Source organism: Artemia franciscana, chromosome 4 (genome assembly GCF_032884065.1).
Source record: "Artemia franciscana chromosome 4, ASM3288406v1, whole genome shotgun sequence".
Taxonomy (NCBI): Eukaryota; Metazoa; Arthropoda; class Branchiopoda; order Anostraca; family Artemiidae; genus Artemia; species Artemia franciscana.
This window is the reverse complement of record NC_088866.1, coordinates 15,235,767-15,259,454: the sequence shown is the minus strand read 5'-3', so window position 1 is coordinate 15,259,454 and position 23,688 is coordinate 15,235,767. Positions and strand designations below refer to the sequence as shown.

The 23,688-nt window shown below is 36.5% G+C and overlaps 1 protein-coding gene across 2 annotated transcripts in view; it reads right to left on the bottom strand.

Annotated features, from left to right (window-relative positions):
• Positions 1–869: 869 nt before the first annotated feature.
• LOC136026040 (uncharacterized) overlaps positions 870–23,688 on the bottom strand; it is a 36,222-nt gene continuing 13,403 nt past the window's right edge. For both annotated transcript variants that reach the window (XM_065702201.1, XM_065702200.1), the window contains exons 3-4: positions 20,557–20,700; positions 870–1,066 (exon numbers count right to left, since the gene is read on the bottom strand). In XM_065702201.1, the coding sequence (XP_065558273.1) occupies positions 935–1,066; positions 20,557–20,700 (276 nt within the window). In that variant the 3' untranslated portion in view covers positions 870–934. The remainder of the gene's footprint in view (positions 1,067–20,556; positions 20,701–23,688) is intronic.

Below are 23,688 nucleotides of genomic sequence, written 5' to 3'. Positions count from 1 at the left end.
ACCTTCTTATTAAAATTTTGATAGGGACATAAGGAATCTCAAAGGGACCAAACAAAAATAGAAGGGTCGGAAAGAACTATAAGAAGTTCAATTGGAGCACTGGTAGTTAAAATATGTAAGAAAGTCTTAAGGAATTGGAGAAGTTCAAAGGGATCAAAGAAATCTAGAAGACTTTAAAAATCTTAGAAAGGACTAATAAACGTTGAAAGAACTAAGAATATCAGAAGGCTCGAAAGGAATCTAAAGGTAACATACAATGTTGGGAGGGTCAGACAGGACTAAAGAAAGTCGAAGGGACGAAAGAGATTTGGGAGGGCCTAAGAATTTCGGAAGGGAAAAAGGAAGCTAAAAAAAAAATCAAAGGATCAGATTAAGCCTCCTTAATGAACAAAATCTTGATCAAATTTGCCAGTAATCTGTGACTTTTATTTTTGACATTAACTTTGTCACTAAAAAAGCAGTAAGTTGAAATACCGAAAAATCGGTTTGAACAGTTTCAATTCTAATTTGTTCCAAACTGTTGCGTCTAAATATTTTTACTAATGCTATAAAATTACTATTTCTAATATTGTATCTAAATATTTTAGTAGATTGATCATGCGCATAAGAAAAATGCTGCCAAAAGATTGCATTTTCATTATTTCTGAAAAAACATGGCTTAAGTTTCAACTCTAATTTGCCCATGTTAAAGTATATCGTTGAAAGCTGAACACAACCCAATACACCCAACTCAGCAAATGATGTAGCGGAAATATTACTAGTGTTGTAGTAAAGCATAAATTTGATTTTATCCATAAACTTTATTATATTGAAAAAAGAATCCTTTTATATTATTAAGAGAAAAGACAAAACAATCCTAAGCATCCAAGCAAAGAGAACAGGTTTATTTATTTAATTCAACAAAAATATAAAACTAAAGAATATGGAACATATTTTATTTTTCCAGCCTTTTACCACATCTTTTGCAATGATCTATACCAAGGTTCAGACAAATGCAGAGTCCAATGAATGGGATCAGTAGAAGAAACAACGCTTCAGGCTTCCAGCGCGTAACAGTTCCTTCATGCTAAACGAGGAAGAATAAAATTAAAGTTCTTGGATCGAAAAAACATACAAGACGTTTTGCAGTTTAACCAGAAAGTATTCGCATACAAAAACTAGGCTGTCCCTTAAAATGCAAAAAATTCCAAGATCTACTTATGAAAATTCCCAAAGTTGGAATTATTTCAAAAATATAAATAGTTAACGCCTGCAAACGAATTTTTTTTATCATCGCCTTTACAGGTAAAAAAGTGGAGTAGCAAACAAAAACAAACAAAAAGAAAAAAAGAGAAAATATATTGCAGAGACCTATCTAAACTACAACCACTGTAAATTTATCGCGGTATAGTGACTTCCCAGATTAGTGGGTGATTATCACCCAGTGTATCTCAAACTATTTTTTTTTTTAATTGAGGCTTTGCCTGGTAAAGTAATTTGTAACATTAGGAACACTAAAAACTTTTATTTTCCTACTATTGGATCTGAGAGAAAGGTACTGCAAAACGTCCCAACGTTGCTATTAAAGACATAAGCTATACACCGTAGCTATATAAATGAGCACTTTGTTCGACAAAATTCTGCATAATTGGTTACCTTTCATAGCATCAGAAATACGTAAGGGTCACTCCTCCCAACATCAGCTATAGAACACTGTCACTTCTTACGACATTTTTTTGGTCTGGTTTCTTAAGCCTGCTAATACCGGCACTAAGGAAAAGCCTCTTTCATATACGGAGCAATTTCTGTTCGTTTTAAGTTATAATGTCGCCCCTTGCTTTCAGTTAAAAAAAACTTGTTTTTTTTTTAATTTAATTTCTGAACGGTTTTGAATTAATGCATGTTTTGATTTTGGCTCTCTGCAAATAAATAATTAAAACGAAATTTGCAAATTATTTTTTTGGCTGAATAGCTTTCTCATAGTTTTAATCGACATATTTTGAGAGGAAAAAGGAGTGGGGGAAGAGGCCTAGTTGCCCTCCAATTTTTTGATTACTTAAAAAGGAAGTAAAACTTTTAATTTTGTTACGAACATTTTCATTAGTAAAAAATATACGTAACTTATGAATTAACTTACGTAACGAACTTATATATTAGTATGTTTTAATTGTGTATAAGAGGGATTCACCCCCTCGTCAATACCTCGCTCTTTACGCTAAGCTTTTGTCCCTATTCCTTAAGAATGACACCTGAATCACAAAGGCCGTAAAATAAATAGTTGAAACTAATAAAAATACTTTAGCGTAAAGAGGAGGTATTTCGAGGAGGTGAACACCTCATATTCATAAAATTTCTGTTCGTTTTAAGTTTTAATGCTGCTCCTTGCTTCACAAAAAGTTTTGAAAAAACTTTTCATATTTATTTTTTCATTGTTTTATTATATAATGCTAGAAAATCCTGCGATCTCTACATTGAAATTCTCTTCCCCTATGACAAAGTCCTACGTGAAAATATCCTCCCACGTAACCCCCCTCAAATTCTCCCCCCACCCTCAAACCAAAAAAAATCCCCTGTAAATGCCTGTACACTTCCCAGTAACCATTACTATATGTAAACACAGGTCAAAGTTTGTAACTTGCAGCCCCTCCCACGGGGACTTTGGGGAGTAAGTCGTCCCGAAAACACAGTTATTAGGTTTTCCGACTATGGTGAATAAAATGGCTATTTCAGAGTTCTGATCCGGTGACTTTGGGAAACATGAGCGTGGGAGGGGGCCTAGGTACCCTCCATTTTTTTAGTCACTTGAAAAGCGCACTAGAACTTTTAATTTTTGTTAGAATGAGCTCTCTTACGACATTCTAGGACCACTGAGTCGATACGATCACGCCTGGGAAAAAAACAAAAAAAAAACAACAAATAAACGCGCATCCGTGATCTGCCTTCTGACAAAAAAAAATGCAAAATTCCACATTTTGTAGATAGGAGCATGAAACTTCTACAATCGGGTTCTCTGATATGCTAAATCCGATGGTTTGATTTTCGTTAAGATTGTATGGCTTTTAGGGGGGTATTTCCCCCTATTTTCTAAAATAAGGCAAATTTTCTCAGGCTCGTAATTTTTGATGGATAAGACGAAACTTGTTTAAACTTATATATTTAAAATCAGCATTAAAATTCAATTCTTTTGATGTAACTATTGGTATCAAAATTCCATTTTTTGAGTTTCGGTTACTATTGAGGCGGGTCGCTCCTTACTATAGTTCGTTACCACGAACTGTTTGACTTGCTCAGAAAATAAAGTTTTATTATACACCACAAAATTTTGTATGGAAGTCGCACTCTCCAATATCTTTTATTTAATATAACGGGTTTTAAGATTTCTTTTATCTTTATTTAAATTTAATCCGTGCGACTGGGTGGGAGAATATTACCACCTTACATTTATGTACCCATATAAATTCTGGTTAATAGAAAATATAAGTTTTATTTTTCGAAAAATGGTGATGTAGCTTGGCTACTACCCCTAAAATACTAAGTTTTGAGAGCTTCTTATTAAAATGTTGATAGGGACAAAAGGAAGCTCAAAGAGACCAAACAAAATTGGAAGGGTGAGAAAGAACTAAAAGAAGTCCGATTGGAGTAATAAAAGTCAGAAGATTGGAGTAATAAAAGTCAGAAAAGTGTAAGAAAGTCATAAAGGGATTGAGGATGTTAAAGGGAATCAAAGAAAGTTAGATGGTTTTACAAATATCAGAAAGGACTAATGGATGTTAGAAGGACTAAGTATTTCATAAGGTTTTAAAGGAAGCTGAGGGTAACAACAAAGTCAGGAGGGCCAGAAATGACAAGAGAAAGTCGAAGGGACAAAAGAAATGTCGGAAGGGAAAAAAAGTAGCTTAGAACAATCAAAGAAAGTCTGAAAAAAGTAGAGAAAGTCGGTTTTAACTATGAATACCAGAATAGATACTAAGGATTAGGGGACTAAATGAAATTGGAAGAGATTAAGAGTGTCGAAAGGCACGAAAAGAAGCTCAGAGAAACCAAACATACTTAGGTGGGACACAAAGGACTTAAGAAAGTCGGAGAGACTAAAGGACTTTGGAAGGGAATAAGAAGTTCGGAAGGGCTAAAGGAAGTTCAAAGCAATCAAAAGAATTTTGAAGGGGACTAAAAAAGACATAAGAGACTAAAAGAAGTCGGTAAAACGATTAATATCGAAAATAAATCCGACGTAATTGGTTTTATGAGAATTCGGAAAAGACTAAGGATGTCAGAAGGTATGGAACGAAGGTTAAGGAGACTAAACCAACCTGGAGGGGTTATAAAAGATTAAAAGAAGTCCATATGAATTAAAGAAAGTCAAAAGGAATTAAGGAGATTTGAAGGATCTAAAGAAAGCTTGAAGGAATTAAGGTTGCAAGAAGGGACTAAGAAATTTGGGAGTTGGAGGTTGGAAGTTGGTAGGAAGTTGGAAGTTGGACTGTAGGAAGTTGGAAGAAACAAAAGGACGTTGTTAAAAAAAAAAAAAAAAAAAAAAACAACTATGAATGTCTAGGAATATCAAAGAATTTGGAAGGGACTAAGAATGTCAGAAGGCACAACAGGAAGTGCAAATATAGGGTCAGAATGAACTAAAGTCCAAATGAAATAAAGAAAGTCAAAGGGGAAAAAGAAAGCGGACGGGGCCTGTAGAAACTATAGGAAGTCATTAAGGACTAAAGGAAATTGGAAGGGAAGAGGAAATCAGCAGAAGTCGAGGACACGCTGGAAACAACCCTAAAAGTCCAAAAATTTAAACGAAAGTCAAATTCAACTCGACAAGAGGAAATACAATAAAATGAAGTCTCTCTATAGGTCACTTTCATGCCACCATCTCCACCCCTCAGCATATAGACGCCATAAATTCGAACATTTTTCAGTTATTTCTAAAAGTGCATATCCATAATATTAATTTTGGATCATCTGTTTGTAATAGCCTACAAAACTGCATGGAATAATGGCTCCTCACATGGCCGCTTAGAAAACCCATGGGCTGACATGATTTTTAGACAAGCAGAAGAAGCTCTGCCCATGAAAATCAATGTGATGCAAGATAACATTAGCAATCCAATTGAGATTATACCCATCACTATAAAAAAAAAATTCTAGTGCAAGAAGTCAATTCTGAATTATCAAATATTCAGTGAAAGGCTGTTCCTCTTCTCCAGACCCCAACAAATTCAGGAAAATCAGGCTTTGCTAAAGGAAAATAGGATTAACCTATAGACATATGAAACATGCAATGCAACTTTTACATCTAGTTCTCGTCTATCCAGATATTTGACAATTCATATTTGTGAAAACCTTATGGGTGCAATATCTTTACTAAAACATTTCAGTTCTACCCTATCTACATTTAGGAGACCTCATACTGGAGGAAAAGCCTTTGCCTGCAAATTATACTTGAAACCATATGCTCCCATATCTAATTCACACGAACATGCGATAGTTCACACCGGACAAAAGCCTTATGTCTATAAGATCTGTGCGAAACAATTTTTTCAGAGTTCAAACTTGCACACCCATTCCAGACTTATTCTTGAGAAAATCCTTATGCCCTCAATATCTGTACTAAAGAAGTTTCTCGGAAAATTTACTCGAATAATCAAAAAGAGTGAGAATACTCCCCGAGAAAATCAATTTTTCAACTTTATTTTGAATATATTTTTTTTTTATAAAATAATCTCGCAATATATTTATTCTTTTTATCTTATATCTTTGATTTAACCCTAAAGCAAACATATGATGTTTTTCTTTTCTTCTTCAAATCTTTATGCATACTTTGAATTTGTCCATTATTGGAGGACAATATCGATTGTTGAGCCCCCTCCACCATCACTAGCACAATATAAGTAAAGCAAAGTTCAGTTTGGCAGCCAGCCAATCCACCAAAAAAGAGACTGTATCTTGAGAAACAATACCCATGGGCAGTGCTGTCGCTTTTTTGAAGTACTTTTACTTGAAGTACTACTTAAGTAAAATTTTCCATTACCTGTATTTGTACTTAAGTAAAAAGTCTAAGGTGTACTCATTACTTGATACTTAAGTAAGAATACGAAATACTTATTACTTAAGATACTGAAAATGTACTTGTTTTTCAAAACTTTACCTTTGACACGAAAGTTTTTTGTGCGTGTGCTTTGGCAATGTACAATAAAACATCGCTTTTGGATTTAGAGTAAACTCAGATATGAGTTTACTATGTCCTATTTTTATTTTCTTGATAGCTTGTTTTCTGATTATTTAGATTGTTTTCTTGAGAGCCAAAGATAAAATAAAATGAATCAAACAGTTCGTGGTAACGAACTGTAGCAAGGAGCAACTTGGCTAAGTAGTAACCGAAACTCTAAAAAATGGACTTTTGATACCAATAGTTAGATAAAAAGAATCGCATTTTAATGCTGACAAATAAAAAAAAACAAGTTTTTAAACTGAAAGTAAGGAGCGACATTCAAACTTAAAACGAAAAGAAATGATTCTGTATATGAAAGGGTTTGACCCCTCCTCAACGCCTGGCTCTTTACGCTAAAGTTTGACTCTTTCTCTCAGCTCTACTTTTTAAACAATAAAAACTTTAGCGTAAAGAGCGAGGCGTTGAGGAGCGGTCAACCCCTTTATATAAGGAATAATTTCTGTCCGTTTTAAGTTTTAATGTCGCTCCTTACTTGCAGTTTAAAAAATTTCTTTGTTTTTTTATTTAATTTCTGAACGTTTTTTAATTAATGCATGTTTTGATTTTTGGTCACCGCACATGCATAATTCAAACGAAACTTACATATTATTTTGTTTTTGGCGAAATGGCTTTCTCATAGTTTTGATCGGACGATTTTGATAAAAAGGGGGTTGGCGAGGAGGCCTAGTTGCCCTCCAATTTTTTTTTTTTTTGCTTAAAAATGCAACTAGATTTTTTTGTTTTTTACGAACATTTTTGTTAATAATAAACATACGTACCTTACGAATTAACTTACGTAATGAATTTCTATATCTGTGTATTTTTATTACGTATATGAGGGGGTTCACCACCTCGTCAATACCTCGTTCTTTACACTAAAGCTTGAATTTTGTCCCAAATCTGTAAGAATGACCCCTGAATCACAAAGGCTTTAGAATAAATAGTTGAAATTATTAAAAATACCTTAGCGTTATGAGCAAGGTATTGGGGAGGAGGCGAACCCCCTTATATACGTAATATTTTATGTTCGTTTTAAGTTTTAATGCTGCTCATTACTTCCAGTTGAAAAAAAATATTTATTTTCTTATATTTTTTTAAATAATGTTAGAAAATCCTGTGCCCCTTCACAAAAATTCTCTTCCCTCATAAAAAATTCCTCAATGGAAAGATCCTCCCACGTAACCTCCTCCCCACGACCCATCCCAATCCCAATTCGAAAAAGCCCCCCTGAAAACGTCTGTACACTTCATAATTAACAATTACTATATGTAAACAATGGTTAAAGTTTGTAACTTGCAGCCCCTCCCCCAGGGACTCGGGGATAAGTCATCCCCCAGTTTTCGACTAAGGTGAACAGAATGGCTATCTCAAAATTTTAATCTGGTGACTTTGGGGAAAAATGTGCGTGGGAGGGGGACTAGATGCCCTCCAATTTTCTTGTCACTTAAAAAGTGCCCTAGAACTTTCAATTTCCGTCAGATTGAGCCCTCCTACGACATTCTAGGACAAATGGGTCGATACAATCACCCCTGGGGAAAAAAAAATTAAACACGCATCCGTGATTTGTCTTCTGGCAAAAAATACAAAATCCACATTTTTGTTGATAGAAGCGTGAAACTTCTACTGCAGGGTTCTCTGATACGATGAATCTGATGGTTTGATTTTCGTTAATATTATGTGGCTTTTAGGGGATGTGTCCCCCTATTTTCTAAAATAAGACAAATTTTCTCAGGCTCGTAATTTTTGATGGGTTTGATGAAACTTGATGAAACTTACATATTTAAAATCATCATTAAAATGCAATTCTTTTAAAGTGCAATTCAGTAAACTATGATGTAACTATATCGTTTTTTAGAGTTTCGGTTACTATTGAGCCGGGTCGCTCCTTACTGCAGTACGTTACCACGAACTGTTTGATTATAAATATATAAGTTTCATCAAGTTTAGTCTTACCCATCAAAAGTTAAGAGCCTGAGAAAATTTGCCTTATTTTAGAAAATAGGGAGAAACACCCCCTAAAAGTCATAGAATCTTAACGACAATCTCACCATCATTTCAGCGTATCAGAGAACCCCCAGTAGCAGTTTCAAGCTCCTATCTACAAAAATGTGGATAATCGAATTTTTTGCCAGAAGATCGATCACGGGTGCATGTTTATTTGTTTGTTTGTTTTTGTTTTTTTCAGGGGTGATCGTATCGACCCAGTGGTCCTAGAATGTTGCAAGAGGGATCCTTCTAACTGGAATTAAAAGTTCTTGTGCCCTTTTTAAGTGACCAATAAACTGGAAGGCACCTAGGCCCTCTCCCACGCTTTTTTTCTCAAAGTCACTGGATCAAAATTCTGATATAGCTATTTTATTCACCATAATCGAAAAATTTAGTAACTATGTCTTTGGGGACGACTCACTCCCCCACAGTCTCTCTGGGAGAGGCCGCAAGTTACAAACTTTGACCAGTGTTAACATACAGTAATGGTTGCTTGGAAGTGTACAGACATTTTCAGGGGGATTTTTTTTGGTTTGGGAGGGGCGAAGGGTAGAAGTTGAGGATCTTTCCATGGAGGAATTTGTCACGAGGAGAAGAGAATTTCGATAAAGAGGTCGCAGGATTTTCTAGCATTATTTAAAAAAAAAACATGAAAAAATAAATATGAAAAGTTTTTTCAAAACTTTTTGTGTAGCATGGAGAGGCATTAAAACTTAAAACGAACAGAAATTATTACGCATATGAGGGGTTAACCTCCTCGTAATACCTTGCTCTTTACGCTGTAGTGTTGAAAAGAAGAGTTAACAGAAAGAGTCAAACTTTGGCGGAAAGAGCGGGGCGTTGAGGAGGAAAAGCCTCTTTTGTATACGGAGGAATTTCTGTTCGTTTTAAGTTTTTTTTTGTCGTTCCTTACTTTCAGTTAAAAAAACTTGTTTTTTTATTTAATCAAATAAAAGTACTATTAGAGCTTTACATGACAACAATAAATTTAACTTGGTTAACCAGGCTGTAATGAAACAGGCCAGAAATATCTTTGAACTAATTAAATTTCTGATAATACGATGTTACAAAAAAAAAAAAAAAAAAAAAAAAAACAGAAGACAAACAGTGCCCTTTTCACCTTTGTCTTTGCGGGCAGCAGATTTTTTTTTTTATAGGTACAGACGACATATCGTTTTTAAGAGGACTGTTGAAATAGGGAATCATAGAAAAGAGCATCAGGCAGAATTGATTTTGACATGTTTTCCACCTTAAGATAGCGAACTGTAAGTAAAGAGTGACGCGGCTTAATAGTAACTGAAACTCTTATAAAGCGGAGTTCTGATATCAATAGGTATATCAAAGGGATTTGATTAAGTTTACTGTTGTTCATCAAAAGCTACGAGCGTGAGAAAATTTGGCTGATTTTCGAAAAAGAGCTGAAACTCTAATGGAAATTAAAAATAAATAAAAGTCTAAGAATCTTAATATGAATCACACCATCAGATTCAGCGTATCCAAGAACCCTGTGAACCCTGCGTTGAAGTTCGCTGCCTATATCTTCAGAAATATGGAATTTTGCATTTTTTGCCAGAAGAAAGATCAAGGATGCATGTTTATTTGTATGTTTATTTTTTTTTTCTTGGGGTGATAGCATCGAGCCAATAGTCCGCGACTATCAAAATCCAGCTCATTTGCTCTGAAATTAAAAGTCCTAGTCCCTTTTTAAGTGACTAAGTAATTGGGGGTCAACTCAACCTCTTTTTATCTGAAAGTCGTCGGCAAAATTTCGAGATTTTGATTCAGCTTGATTGAAAAGTCCTGCAACTATGCCTTTGGGTATAACATAACAACCCAGTGCTCCTGGGGAAAGGTCTGTAAGCCATTAAATTCACCCTTTGTTGATGCATAGTATTTGTTATTGTTAAGTATGTAGACATTTTTCAAGGAGGATTGAATTTTAATCTGGTGGGATTTTCCACGGGGAGAATTTTTCGTGTGGAGGGATGTTTCCAGGAGGTGAAATTTCCAGGGCGGAATTTTACACTGGGAGAAATTGTTAGAATTCATATGCAAAATTCTTTTTATTTGTCCGACTTTATCTTTGCTGACTCAATTTTACATGTGGAGATATTAATGGGAATGGCCTGGAGGGGAATTCTTAACATTTTTAAACAATTGTAACAAATTTTACGAGGTATTGAGGAGGGGGAAACCCCTATCGAATACAAAATAATTTCTATTCGTTTTAATTTTTTGTGTCGTCATTGCTTTCAGTTGAAAATTCTTGTTTTTAATTTAATCAGACAATGATAAATTCCTTGCAAGTTATCAAATCAGATTAAACAAAATCTACTTCTTAGGCGTGTTATGAAATAGTGATAAGAAACTATAGATCAATAAAACAAAAACTTTTTAGATCATCACAAAAGAGGGAATAATAATAGTCAACGCGTAATGTTAATCCAACATAATCTACTTCTTATGCTTGTTAGGGAATTATGATAAAAAAAACAACAATAAATCAACAACATAAAAAAACAACCTTTTAGATTACCACAATAAAAAGGATGATAAAAGCCAACGCGCCATAATTTTAATGATAATTTTGACTGCTGAAGTTGAAATACTAATGATGGGTGCATTATAGTCAGTAGTGATGCCCCTCTGTTTTAAATGAGGCCCATAGAGTCTGTACAGAAGGAGCTACTAGTCCCTCAAGACGTTATTAGATAAAGAAAAACAAGTTTTTTTTTAAACTGAAAGTAAGGATTGACATTAAAACTTAAAACGATCAGAAATTATTCCATATAATAAAGGGGTTGTCCCCTCCTCAAAACCTCACTCTTTACGCTAGAGTTTTACTCTTTGTCACAATTCTACTTTTTAAAACCATAAAAAGACTTAAGCGTAAAGAGCGAGGTGTTGAGGAGGGGACAACCCCTTTACTATACGGAATAATTTCTGTTCGTTTTAAGTTTTAATGTCGCTCCTTACTTTCAGTTAAAAAAAACTTATTTTTTATTTGATTTCTGAACGTTTTTGAATTAATGCATGTTTTGATTTTAAGTCCCTGCACATAAATAATTAAAACTAAATTTGGATATTAATTTTTTTGGCTAAATGGCTTTCTCATAGTTTTAATTGGAAGATTTTGAGAAAAAACTAGCGGGGGAGCACCTAGCGGGGGGCCTAGTTGCCCTCCAATTTTTTGATTACTTAAAAAGGCAACTAAAACTTTTACTTTGTTACGAACGTTTTCATTAGTAAAAAATATACGTAAATTATGAATTGACTTACGTAGCGAACTTCTATATTCATATATTTTTATTACGTATATGAGGGGGCTCACCCCTTCGTCAATACCTCGCTCTTTACAGTAACGCTTACATTTTGTCCCGATTCCTTAAGAATGACCCCTGAATCACAAAGGCCATAGAAAAATAGTTGAAATTACGAAAATACTTTAGCTTAAAGAGCAAGTTATTACGATTAGTTATTACGAATTTCTTTTCGTTTTAAGTTTTAATGCTGCTCCTTACTTTCAGTTGAAAAAACTTTTCATGTTTATTTTTCATTATTTTTTTAATAGTGCTAGCAAATCCTAAGCCCCTTTCATTGAAATTCTTTTCCCCCGTGACAAATTCCTCCATGGGAAGATCCTCCCACGTAACCTCTTTCAACTTCTCCCCCCACCCCCGAACCAAAAAAATCCCTTTGAAAACGTCTTTAAATTTCCCAATAACCATTACTACATGTAAAGGCTAGTGGAAGTTTTTAACTTGCAGCTCCTCCACGGGGAATGTGGGGGAGAAAATCGGCCGCAAAGACATAGTTAAAAGGTTTTTCGACTATAGTGAATAAAATGGATGTCTCAGAATTTTGATCCGGTGACTTCGGTGAAAAATGAGCGTGGAAAGGAGCCTAGGTGCCCTCAAATTTTTTGGTCACTTAAAAGGGCACTAGAACTTTTAATTTCTATTATAATGAGCCCTCTCGCGACATTTTAGGACCACTGAGACGGTACGATCACCCCTGGGGAAAAAACAAACAACACAACAAATAAAAACGCATACGTGATCTATCTTCTGGCAAAAAAATTCAAAATTGCACATTTTTGTAGATAGGAGCTTGAAACTTCTGCATTAAGGTTTTCTGATACGCTGAATCTGATTTTGTGATTTTTGTTACGATTGTATGACTTTTAGGGGCTTCCCAGGCCTTCTGAAATAGAGGAAGTTTTCCCTCTATTTTCTAAAATGAGGCAAAAATTTCCCAGGCCCTTAATTTTTAATGGATAAGACCAAACTTGCTGAAACTTATATATTTAAAATTAACATTAAAAAACGATTCTTTTGATGTAACTATTGGTATCATTTTTTATAATTTCGGCTACTATTGAGCTGGGTCGCTCCTTACTACAGTTCGTTACCACAAACTGTTTGATTACATGCACCAGGGTCATACGCAATACTATAGCGCACCTGTAATGGTATAGTACACCTACGAAGTGGCAAATGTTTTCTAAGAGATTTTTGCGTTATTTACTTAAAAACCAAGGATTACTGTTATTTAATAGGGTTTGGGTGCTTATATCAATGACCTGTAAATATACAGTACGCCTCTATGCAACGTAATCTTGTTATTTCACTTTTGTCTGTTACATAATAGGGTTTGGTTACTTCAAGATGTATGTGTTTGTGTAATAGTTTTGTTTAATTTTTGTTGTTACGTTAAAGGACTTTTTTTGAGTCCGCTATTCAAACATGGATTCCCTTGTTGTAACCGAGGGGGACACACCCATGTGTGTTACGTGACAACGGTGCAAACGTGGGTGTTACCTAATGGTGGCGTACACGTGGGATACTACTTAAAGGCAGTACACACTTGGGATTTTGCATAGTGACGATGAACGAATTGATTGTTACATAGTGCTTTCAGGGATTAAATGGATTAAGTGTTCTAATATGGCTGCAATAATTGACATGTAGTGATTAGATGCACCTACATGTTACAGCGTTATTAATTTCCTAAAGTGACCTTAACAGGTTAGCTTTTGAATCTATAAGATGTTACATAGCATTGACTTTAGATATTTCATTGCGTAAACGATTACACAAAAATACATGCAGAGGCAAAAACACACACACACACAACCAGACAGAGCCACACACATAGGCACGCACCCAGTCAGAAACACATACACGTAAAGCAAGACAGAAACACATTGGGAACACATAAACATACACAATAACAACAACACAAATTCAGACACACAGGCAAGGAGAGAGAAATAAAAAAATACACAGAGGAAGAGCACACAAACACACAACCAAACAAAGTCGTCACAGACAGGAATTCACAGCCAGACACGCATGCATGGAAAGAGAGACAACAAAACACAGAGGAAAATACATACACACACAAACAGCAACACAAAATCAGACACAGAGGGAAAAACACAGTCAGACAAACAGTCACGGAGAGAAAGAGAGACAGAAACGCACAGATGGAAAGACACACAAACAACCAAACAAAGTCAGACACAGACACATACAGTCAGACAAAAAGGCAGGGAGAGTGTGACAAAAGAACATACAAGAGGAAACCCACACACAAAAAGACACAACCACAGACAGTCAGACACTAAGGCACGGAGAGAAAGAAAAAAACACACATAGGGAAAAACACAAACACACAACTAAACAAAGTCAGACACACAAGCACGGAGAGAAAGGACGATACAAAAATACTTAGAGGAAAACAACACATACACACACAACCAAATAGTCATAGACACAGGCAAACAACACAATCAGAAACACAGGCACGGGGAGAGATAAACAAACACACAGAGGGAAAAACACACACACACAAACAACCAGACAAACTCAGGCACACAGAAACGCACAGTCAGAAACACAAGCACAGAGAGAGAGGCAAAAATACACAGAGGGAAAAACAGACACAGAACCACGCAAAGCCTGAAACAGAGGCATAAACAATCAGTCACAAAGGCACGAAAGGAAAGGCAAAAACACGCAGAAGTAAAACAGATACACAAACAACCACATAATGCCTGACACATAGGCCCAAACCAGTCAGACACAAAGCCAAAGAGAGAGACAAAAACACAAAGAAAGAAAAACCAACCCACTCAACTACAACCATACAAAATCAGAAACAAAGGTAAACACACATTCAGACACACAGACAAAAAAGAGAGAGAGAGAGGGACAAAGAGAGTGAGAGAGAGAGAGAGAGAAAGAGAAAAACACGGGGGGAAACATACACACAGAACCATAGAAAATCAGGTCTAGGCATAAACAGTCAGGTACAATGACACTCACACAGGCAAACACAGAGGCACGGAGAGAGAGACAGAGACAAAAACAAAACAAACTACTACATAAAGTCAGACACACAGGTACAGACAAAGTCAGACACGCAGGCACGGAGAGACAAAAACACAGAGAGATAAAACACACTGACACAACCACACAAAGTCAGACGCTCAGGCACACACATACAATCTAACACACAGGCCCAAGGAAAGAGAAAAAACACAAAGAGGGGAAAAACACACAATCAGAGACAACTACACAAAGCAAGACATACAGACACACGCATACAATCAGACACACAGGAATAGAGAGATAAAACACTCAAAGGGAAAAACATACACATCCTAATGCACAAATAACCCCACAAAGTCAGACACACAGGCATACAGACAGGTACAGAGAGAGAGAGAGAGAGAGAGAGAGAGAGAGAGAGAGAGAGAGAGAGAGAGAGAGAGAGAGAGAGAGAGAGAGAGAGAGAAACACAGCGGGAAAACACACACACAGAACCATAGAAAATCAGGTCTAGGCACAAAAACTCAGGTACAATGACACAGAGACAAAAACAAAATAAACTACTGCATAAAGTCAGACACGCAGGCACGGAGAGACAAAAACACAGAGATAAAACACACTGACACAACTACACAAAGTCAGACGCACAGGCACACACATACAATCAGACACACAGGCACGAGGAAAGAGAAAAACGCACAGAGGGGAAAAGCACACAATCAGAGACAACTACTCAAATCAAGACATACAGACACACGCATATAGTCAGAAACACAGGCATAGAGAGATAAAAACACTCAGAGGGAAAAACATACACATCCAAATGCACAAATAACCCCACAAAGTCAGACACAGACAAGTACGGAGAGAGAGAGAGAGAGAGAGAGAGAGAGAGAGAGAGAGAGAGAGACCGAGGGAAAAATACACACAAACAAAACAAAAGGTCAGAAACAGGGGCACACACACAGAAAGTCAGAAACACAGAAAGTTTCAGTACAAAAAGGCATAAATACAGTCAGACACACTGGCACAAAGAAAGAGAAAGAAACACACAGATGGAAAAAATACACCGTCAGACAACCAAAAACTCAAACAAACAGGCCCACATACAGTCAGGCACACAGACACGGAGAGAGAGAGAAAACAAACAGAAAAGACACACACGTACAGAGGCGCAGAGAATAAGACAATATATACAGAGCAAACACACACAAATAAGTCCACACAATGTCAGACACAAAGGCACGCACACAGTCCAACAGACAGGCACGGAGAGAGAGAGAAAAATACACAGAGGAAACAACACACACAAAACCACACAAAGTCAGACACACAGTAAGTAAGACAAACACAAAGTAAGACACAAAGTAAGACAAACAGGCAGAGACAGAAAGACAAAACCATAAAGAGGGAAAAACACAAACACACAACCACAGAAATTTAGAAACACAGACCCACACAAAATCAGATGCACAAGCACGGAGAGAGAGGCAAAAATGCATAAAGGGAAAACACATATATACACATACAAAGTCAGACACACAGATAGACACACAGTTAGACAGAAAGACACGGAAGGAGAGACAAAACACACAGAGAGGAAAACCCACAAACACAACCGCACTACGTCAGACACACAATCACACAAACAGTCAGACACAGAAGCACGGAGATAAAGACAAAAACACACAGAGGAAAAAACACTCACACGAGCGCATTCACAAAAAATCAGATACACAGGAACAGACTCAGTCAGACGCTACGACACACACACAGTCAGAAACACAGACACGGAGAGGGACAAAAAAACAAAAAGGGAAAACCCACACACAAACGCCACCACACAAAGTCAAACAGACATAACCAGACACACAAGCACGGATAGAGGGAGAAACACCACAGAGAGAAACACAAACACATACACACAAAACCACACAAAGTTAGAAATTCAGGTACACAAACAATCAGAAACACAGGCACAGAGAGAGAGAGAGAGAGAGACGAAAACAAACACACAAACAGCCGCAAAGAGTCAGACACACAGTTATAAACAGTCGGACACAAAGGCACTGAGAGACAAAAGCACACACGCACGCAACCAAGCAAAATCAGACACAAGCAAACACACATAGTCAGACACACAGGCACAATGAGAGAGACAAAAAGGCTCAGAAGATAAAACCACACAGACACAACCACATAAAGTCAAAAACACTTCCACACAAACAGCCAGACAAGCAGGCATAGAGAGAGACAACAATACAAAGAGGAAAAAACACATACACACACAGCCACACAAAATCAGACACACAGACATAAAGAGTCAGGCAAACAGCGACGGAGAGAGATATAAATACACAGATGCAAAAAAGCATACACAAAGGTAGACACATAGGTACACACACCGTCAGACATAAAAGCGCAGAGAGAGAAAAATAAAAACGCAAAGAAGGTAAAAACACACACGCACACACATAACCACACAAAGTCAGTCACAAAGGCACAAATATAGTCAGAGGCACAGGCAGGAAGAGAGACAAAAACAGAGCGAAAAAACACACACCCACACACATGACCACATAAAATCAGACACCAAGCCACTCACAGAGTCATACATGTAGACACGGAAAGTGAGACAAAACGCATATAGGGAAAATACATGAACGAACACACAATCACACAAAGTCAGGCACGTATACAGACACACAGGCATGGAGAGAGAGACAAAAGCATACACACACACACACAACCAAACGAAGTCAGACACACAGGTACACATACAATCAGACCCATATGCTCGAAGAGAGAGGAAAAACACACAGAGGGAAGCCCACACACAACCACACACAAAAACACACAACCACACTCCGTGCCAGTGTGTCTGAATCTGACTGTGCCTGTGTGACTGACTTTGTGTTGTTGTGTGTGCTTTTGTTTTTTCTGTTTATTTTGTCTTTCTCGCAGTGCCTGTGTGTCTGACTGCTTGTGTGCCAGTGTTTCTGACTTTGTGTTGTTCTGTATATGTCTGTGTGTGTTTTTCCCTCTGTGTTTTTTTTCTCTCTTTCTTTCCAGCCCTGTGGGTCTGACTGTGTGTGTGCCTTTGAGTCAGACTTTGTGCAGTTGAATGTGTGTTTTTACCTCTGTTTTTTATCTCTCTTTCCGTGCCTGTCTGCCTGACTGTTTGAGCTCCTGTATGTCTGACTTTGTGTGGTTGTGTTTTTGTGTCTCCTTTCCGTCTGTGTTTTTGTCTCTCTCTCTCTCTCTCTCTCTCTTTCTCTCCAAGTCTATGTTTCCAAATATGTGCGTGTGCCTGTGTGTCTGACTTTGTGCGGCAATTGTGTATGTGTTACTTTTCCATCTGTGTTTTTTTGTCTTTCTCTTCGTGCCTTTGTATCTGACTCTGTGTGTATGACTGTGTGTCTATTTTTTGTATGGTTGTTTATATAAGTTTTCCCCTCTGTGTGTTTTGGTCTCTCCCTCTGTCCCTGCTTATTTGACTGTGTTTGCACCTGCAGGTCTAACTTTGTATAGCTGTTTGTGTTTTTCCTCTCTTTGTTTTAACCACTCTCTCTCCGTGCCTTTGTGTCTGACCCTGTTTGTAACTGTGTGTGTGAATTTGTGTGGTGGTGCGTGTTTTCCCTCTGTTTGTTTTTGTCTCCCCTCCCGTGCTTGTGTGTCTGACTGTGTATGTACCTGTGTGACTGACCTTGTGTGGTCGTTTGTGTTTTGTCTGTGTGTTTTTGTCTCTCTTTTCTTCCCCAAAGTCTGACTGTGCTTGTGCCTGTGTATCTGACTTTGTGTGGCTGTATGTGTGTATTTCTCTCAGTTTGTTTTGGTCTCTCTTTCTCCTTGCCTCCGTGTGTGTGCTTTTGTGTGTCACATTGTGTGGTTTTGTGTGCGTTTTTCCAACTATGTTTTTGTCTTTCTCCATGCCTGTGTGTCTGACTGTATGTGTGTCTGAGTATCTGAGTATGTGTGGTTTTGTGAGTTTGTTTTTCCCTCTGTGTTTTTTCTCTCTCTATCAGTCCCTTTGTGTCTGACAGTGTGTGTGCGGGTGTGTCTGACTTCTTATGGTCTTATATTTTTCCCTCTGTTTATTTTTGTCTGTTTATTTTTGTGCCTGTGTGTCTGACTTTACGTCGTTGTGTGTGTGTGTATGTCACCCTATCCTTATTTCTTCTCTCTCTCTCATTCCCTGTTTATCTGGCCGTGTGTGTGCCTGTTTTTCTGACTTTGTGTAGTTGTGTGTATATGTCTTATACCCTTTCTGTATTTTTTTTCTCCTTGCCTGTCTCCCTGCATGTCTGTGCTTGTATGTCTGACTGTTTGCGTGCATTAGTGACTGACTTTTTTGTTGTTGTATGTGTTTTTCTGTCTGTGCGTATTTTCTTTCTCTCTCCGTGCCTCTATGTCTGACTGTGTTTCTGCCTGTTAGTCTGACTTTGTGAGGGTGTGTTTTTGTGTTTTTCCCTCTGTGTGCTTTCTCTCTCTCTCCCCTTTCTCACTCTCTTCTCTATCTGTCCCCCTTTCCCCTCTCTCTCTCTCACTCTCTCTCTCTCTCTCTCTCTCTTTTTTTTTCTTTCTTTCTCTTTCTGTGATTGGGTGTCTGACTCTCTTTGTGAGTTTGTGTCTAACTTTGTGGGGTTGTTTGTTTGTTTTTCTTTCTGTGTGTTTTTGTCTTCCTGTCAATGCCTGTGTGTTTAACTGTATGTTTGACTGTCTGTCTGGCTTTGTGTGATTATTTATGTGTTTATTTTTCCTCTCAATGTGTTTTTGTTTCTCTCTGTGCCTCTGTGTCTGACTGTGTGTAATAAATGTGTGACTTTGTGTCGTTATGTGTGTGTGTATTTTAACCTCTCCGTGATTTTTTTCTCTCTCTTTCAGTCCCTGTGTGCCCGATAGTTTGTGTGCCTGTGTTTCTGACTGTGTGGGTGAGTGTTAATTTAATTTACTCTTTGTGTATTTTTGCCTTCTCTGTGCCTGTCTATCTGACTGTGTGAGTGCCTTTGTGTAAGACTTTTTTGGTTGTATGTGTGTGCTTGTTGTCTGACTTTGTGTGGTTTTGTGTTTTGAGTCAATTATTGTAATGATGACCGTTTTTTGATTACTCATTATTACTTATCTTTCAGACCCTTCCCCTTTAAAATAAATATTTGGAGGGATGTACTTTTTTAAGGACGATTAGCATTCTTGAAACATTGCAATACGAATATAAACCTTGAACGTAAACTGTGGGGTTGAAGAATAGAGTAGTAGCCTCTCTCAAAGGGATTCTTGGATCAAACATTTTCCAGTAACAAGCTGTAAGCGAGCTTAATGTGTTTCTCTGTGTTTCCGTCAATATGGACTTGCAACCTTTGATACAAGGCTGTCCAATATGTTGAAGTTGTTGATTTTATTTTCAATGGAATTACTTTAACTTTTGGATGTCTTATTCAACTTTTTTGGAAATGATGAAAGTTCTCTCAGACTTGGAGCTTATAGTAGTAGTCTTAATTTTAGCTAATTTTACATATTTTAGAACTACCACAAAACTACAATTCCTTAGACTTATGCTATATATTGCTATCAAAAGTCCTTTTCTTCGATTTTTGGTTACTATTTGCAGGATTCACTACTTATTAAAGCTTGGTAAGTTTGATTTTGCCTGAACTCATAACTTCTTCATAAACGTTTAAAGAGTGTTAAATTGATGCTACTTAGACTAAACTTCAATGTCCTTCAATGTACTGACGGTAAGTTCATAATTTACTACGAACAGCTTTAAGCCTTAAAAATTTGAAATGAATGAGATTCAAACGTAAAAGCGAAGTAAGCTCACAATTTTGTCAGGCTGTGGATCCGTTAATGCTTACCCTTCCCATAAGAAACGTTGATATTTTTATGATGGTTCTAATTTTCCTTAAAATTCATCAGCTTTTGGTACTTATTTAAGTTATCCCTCCTAAAATAAATTTTCTTATCAACCTGATGAAGACAGCTACTTTGAGCGACCGGTATCTTGGCCCCATTGATAAGTAGAAAAAACAAAATAACAATGCTTACCTTGCACTCATTGGTTGGAAATGCTAGCTCTGTATCGGCAATTAAATCTGGGAAACCTTGAAATGTTACATGGGATGGGCTTGATGTGTGTGAGTGACTTGATGATGATACTCCAGAAGGATGAAAGTGTCGTGGATCTGTTACCTGAAGTATATATGAACTGGTATAGTACCTAAGGTTGGCATAGTACTGGCAATTACCAAGCATATTAAAAATAGAATCTATTTCTTTAAATTGGATAAATGGAAACTTAAACAGCCCTATATGACTTCAAAATTACGAATAATCGGATATTTAATTTTGAAGGAGAACAAACAGTAATTTTGAATTCAGATTCTTGTAATCATGGGTACCAAGTTAAAAAAACAAAGAACCATGCGTGAAAAATCCAAAGAAAAAAGTTTTTGTTAAAAACAAGATGTTTTGTTAAAAACAAGATCATGGTTCAATATTTACAGTTGAGGATGACGTAATCTTGCGTGACTTGCTATATTTCAGTGACTTACATAGGAAGGATAAACACTAATTTCTTTTTTTTTTTTTAAGTGAAGATGAAATATACCAAGAAGGCGCGTGGTCATGATAGTGTTGTAGTTGCATTGAATGCTGAGAACTATTAGAATTTTTTGAAGTATGAAACAACTACTAATGGTGACGTTATTGAATATGTATGTTTGTGTTGTCATTGTACAAAACTCTGTGTCCTTTAGATTTCTTCTTCAACGTACAGCCAACCATCGTTAATGATAAATGGCGGGAGTTCGTCAGGATTCAACTTTTATTCGTCTTGAGATTCAAAATGAGGGTCACATTTTCTATAATATAATGAAACTTTATTTTTATTATATCTGTTAGTAAAGTCAATAATACTGTTTCGATGCATATTATAGAATTAATCAGTTTCAATTATCTTATTTGAAGCAACGTCGCACACAAAATTCTCGCATGAACAATCACTTTCTGTAACAGTCAGATAACGATCAGTAGGTTTATAATCATAGTAGCCAGTATATTCACTGCAATGTCGTAAAAACCTAACTTTTTTATTATTCCAGCAATTGAAGTGTAGACCAGGTTCATCTTCCCAAAGTAATTTGAAACCACAACGATACCTGTCTCTTAAGAATAAACTGAAATCATGTTTACGGTTTTTTTTGTAATCATGTAAGGGTAAGTAATATCCCAATAGTCATATTTATGATAGTGACGATTGGAGCAGAGGAAACCTATAGTGTGCTATCAAAAATCTCTTCGAGTCTTTGATTATTAAAGTCTTTTATTTGTGCAGTATATCCCTAATGCAATTTACTAGATATGCATAATCTACACTTTGCATTATACTCATTAATAATAGGACAATTCTCACAGGATGACGAACCGCTCAATGCATACAAACATAATATACATGTGTAAAACATTTTTAATGTTGACTATCTCCTTTCCAAAAGGAAACTGACCCACGATTAATAAAATACAAGTTTTCTGTTCTAGTTTTAGAGACAGAGGGAGGAGTAATCGAGCGACGTCACAAAACTTATTCGACTTATTTTTTGTTGCCGTGGAAAATAGCCGTCTTGGTGGTTAAAAGCACAATCAGGATATCATTTTGTTTTGTTTGAATTAGTAAATCAGTATTTTGAACAAATAGATCTGGGCTACGTCGTAAAAGTTTCATGCTATAGTTCAAAGACGGAGACTCATTTCTCATCATATCGTTAAGCATTCTTTGAAAAAATATTTTCCTTTAAATAGAAAACTAGAGAATCATCATCAAGAACCCAGTCTTTTTTAATTGTGTCACTCTCAATACCGATTATATACCAACAATGATTATCACTACTAATAAACTTACTCCTTAAGATAGATTCAAGGCTCAATGAATGTGTTTGTGGTTAGAATATCAATGGAACTAGTAAAATTGTTTTTCATCAGTTCATGCTTAATTTCCTTGCAGATTATGTCTGCTAGTGCCCGTTTTATTTTACTTGCAGTTTCTCTGTTTATTTCCACATATTTTTGTAGAGGTAGCAGTTTCGGCCCCCAGACAAGATATGTTGCATGACGTTTCGGAGGTACATATTCTTCTTTTACATTTCGTTGAATCGTAATAGTAAGAGGATAGCGATAAGGTCTATCAATGGGTAGCTTTTTACCAGCAGCAAGAAGCTGGCCTTCTTTAAACACTAAAAGTTTTATGTTTGAGTTCTCTTTCAGCACTAACTTTTCTGGAAATACCCCTCTTGCATAAACACCTCTATAAGACTTTTACATATTTTCTTTTTCGGCATTCAACGCTTCCACATCGCTATCATGAATAAACGTCTTCTTGGTACATTTCATCTCTACTTTCTTAAAAATAATATAAAGATTTATCTCTCAGATACAGAAATAATCCTAAGGCAAATCTAGCAAGTCACGCACAATTAGGTTACCTTCAACTGCAAGTAATGAACCGTGATGAATTTTCTTAACAATCAGGACTTCCTCACCTGACTAACGGACTCTAGCATTTTCTATGACGTAGAATGCACCTGCATCTTGTCCTGAGGGAATCACCGTTCAACTTAAATCCTTAAAGGAAGAAAGGAGTAGCGACTATGAGTCTTTTGGAATCCAGAAAGGCCTCACTACTAGTATCCAGTTGGGAAATGTTTCGATTTATGTATTAAATTTACAAAATATTTCCTTTTTTGCTCTTTTATGTCCCAAATTTCTAAAACAAGTCGCTTGTTTGGCTTTTTTGTCATTCTTTTCCGGCACATTGCAATGTTTCCTTTTGACAAAAAATGTTAGTAGAGCTTGTTTGTATAAAAGAGAAATTTCCGCTTGCCTCTTTCAAAATTCAATCATGGCAACAACGGAGAGAATTTACGCAGCAAAAAAAATTACAGGTGTATAGCCACCAAAAGGAAAATCGTAGAAAATTCCGTTTTCCAGGTATGAACAGACCGAAAATCGAGACAGGAGGTAGACATTTTTTTTATCTTTATATCCTTTGTACTTTCATTCGAAAAAGAAAGTCATTTTTCGTGGAAGTAAAAAGTGAGGTTGAAACTTAAAACGAACAAAGATTATTCCTTCGCAGATTGCGTAGGATCTATTTACAAAACTACCTCAAAAAGGTTGGCTCAT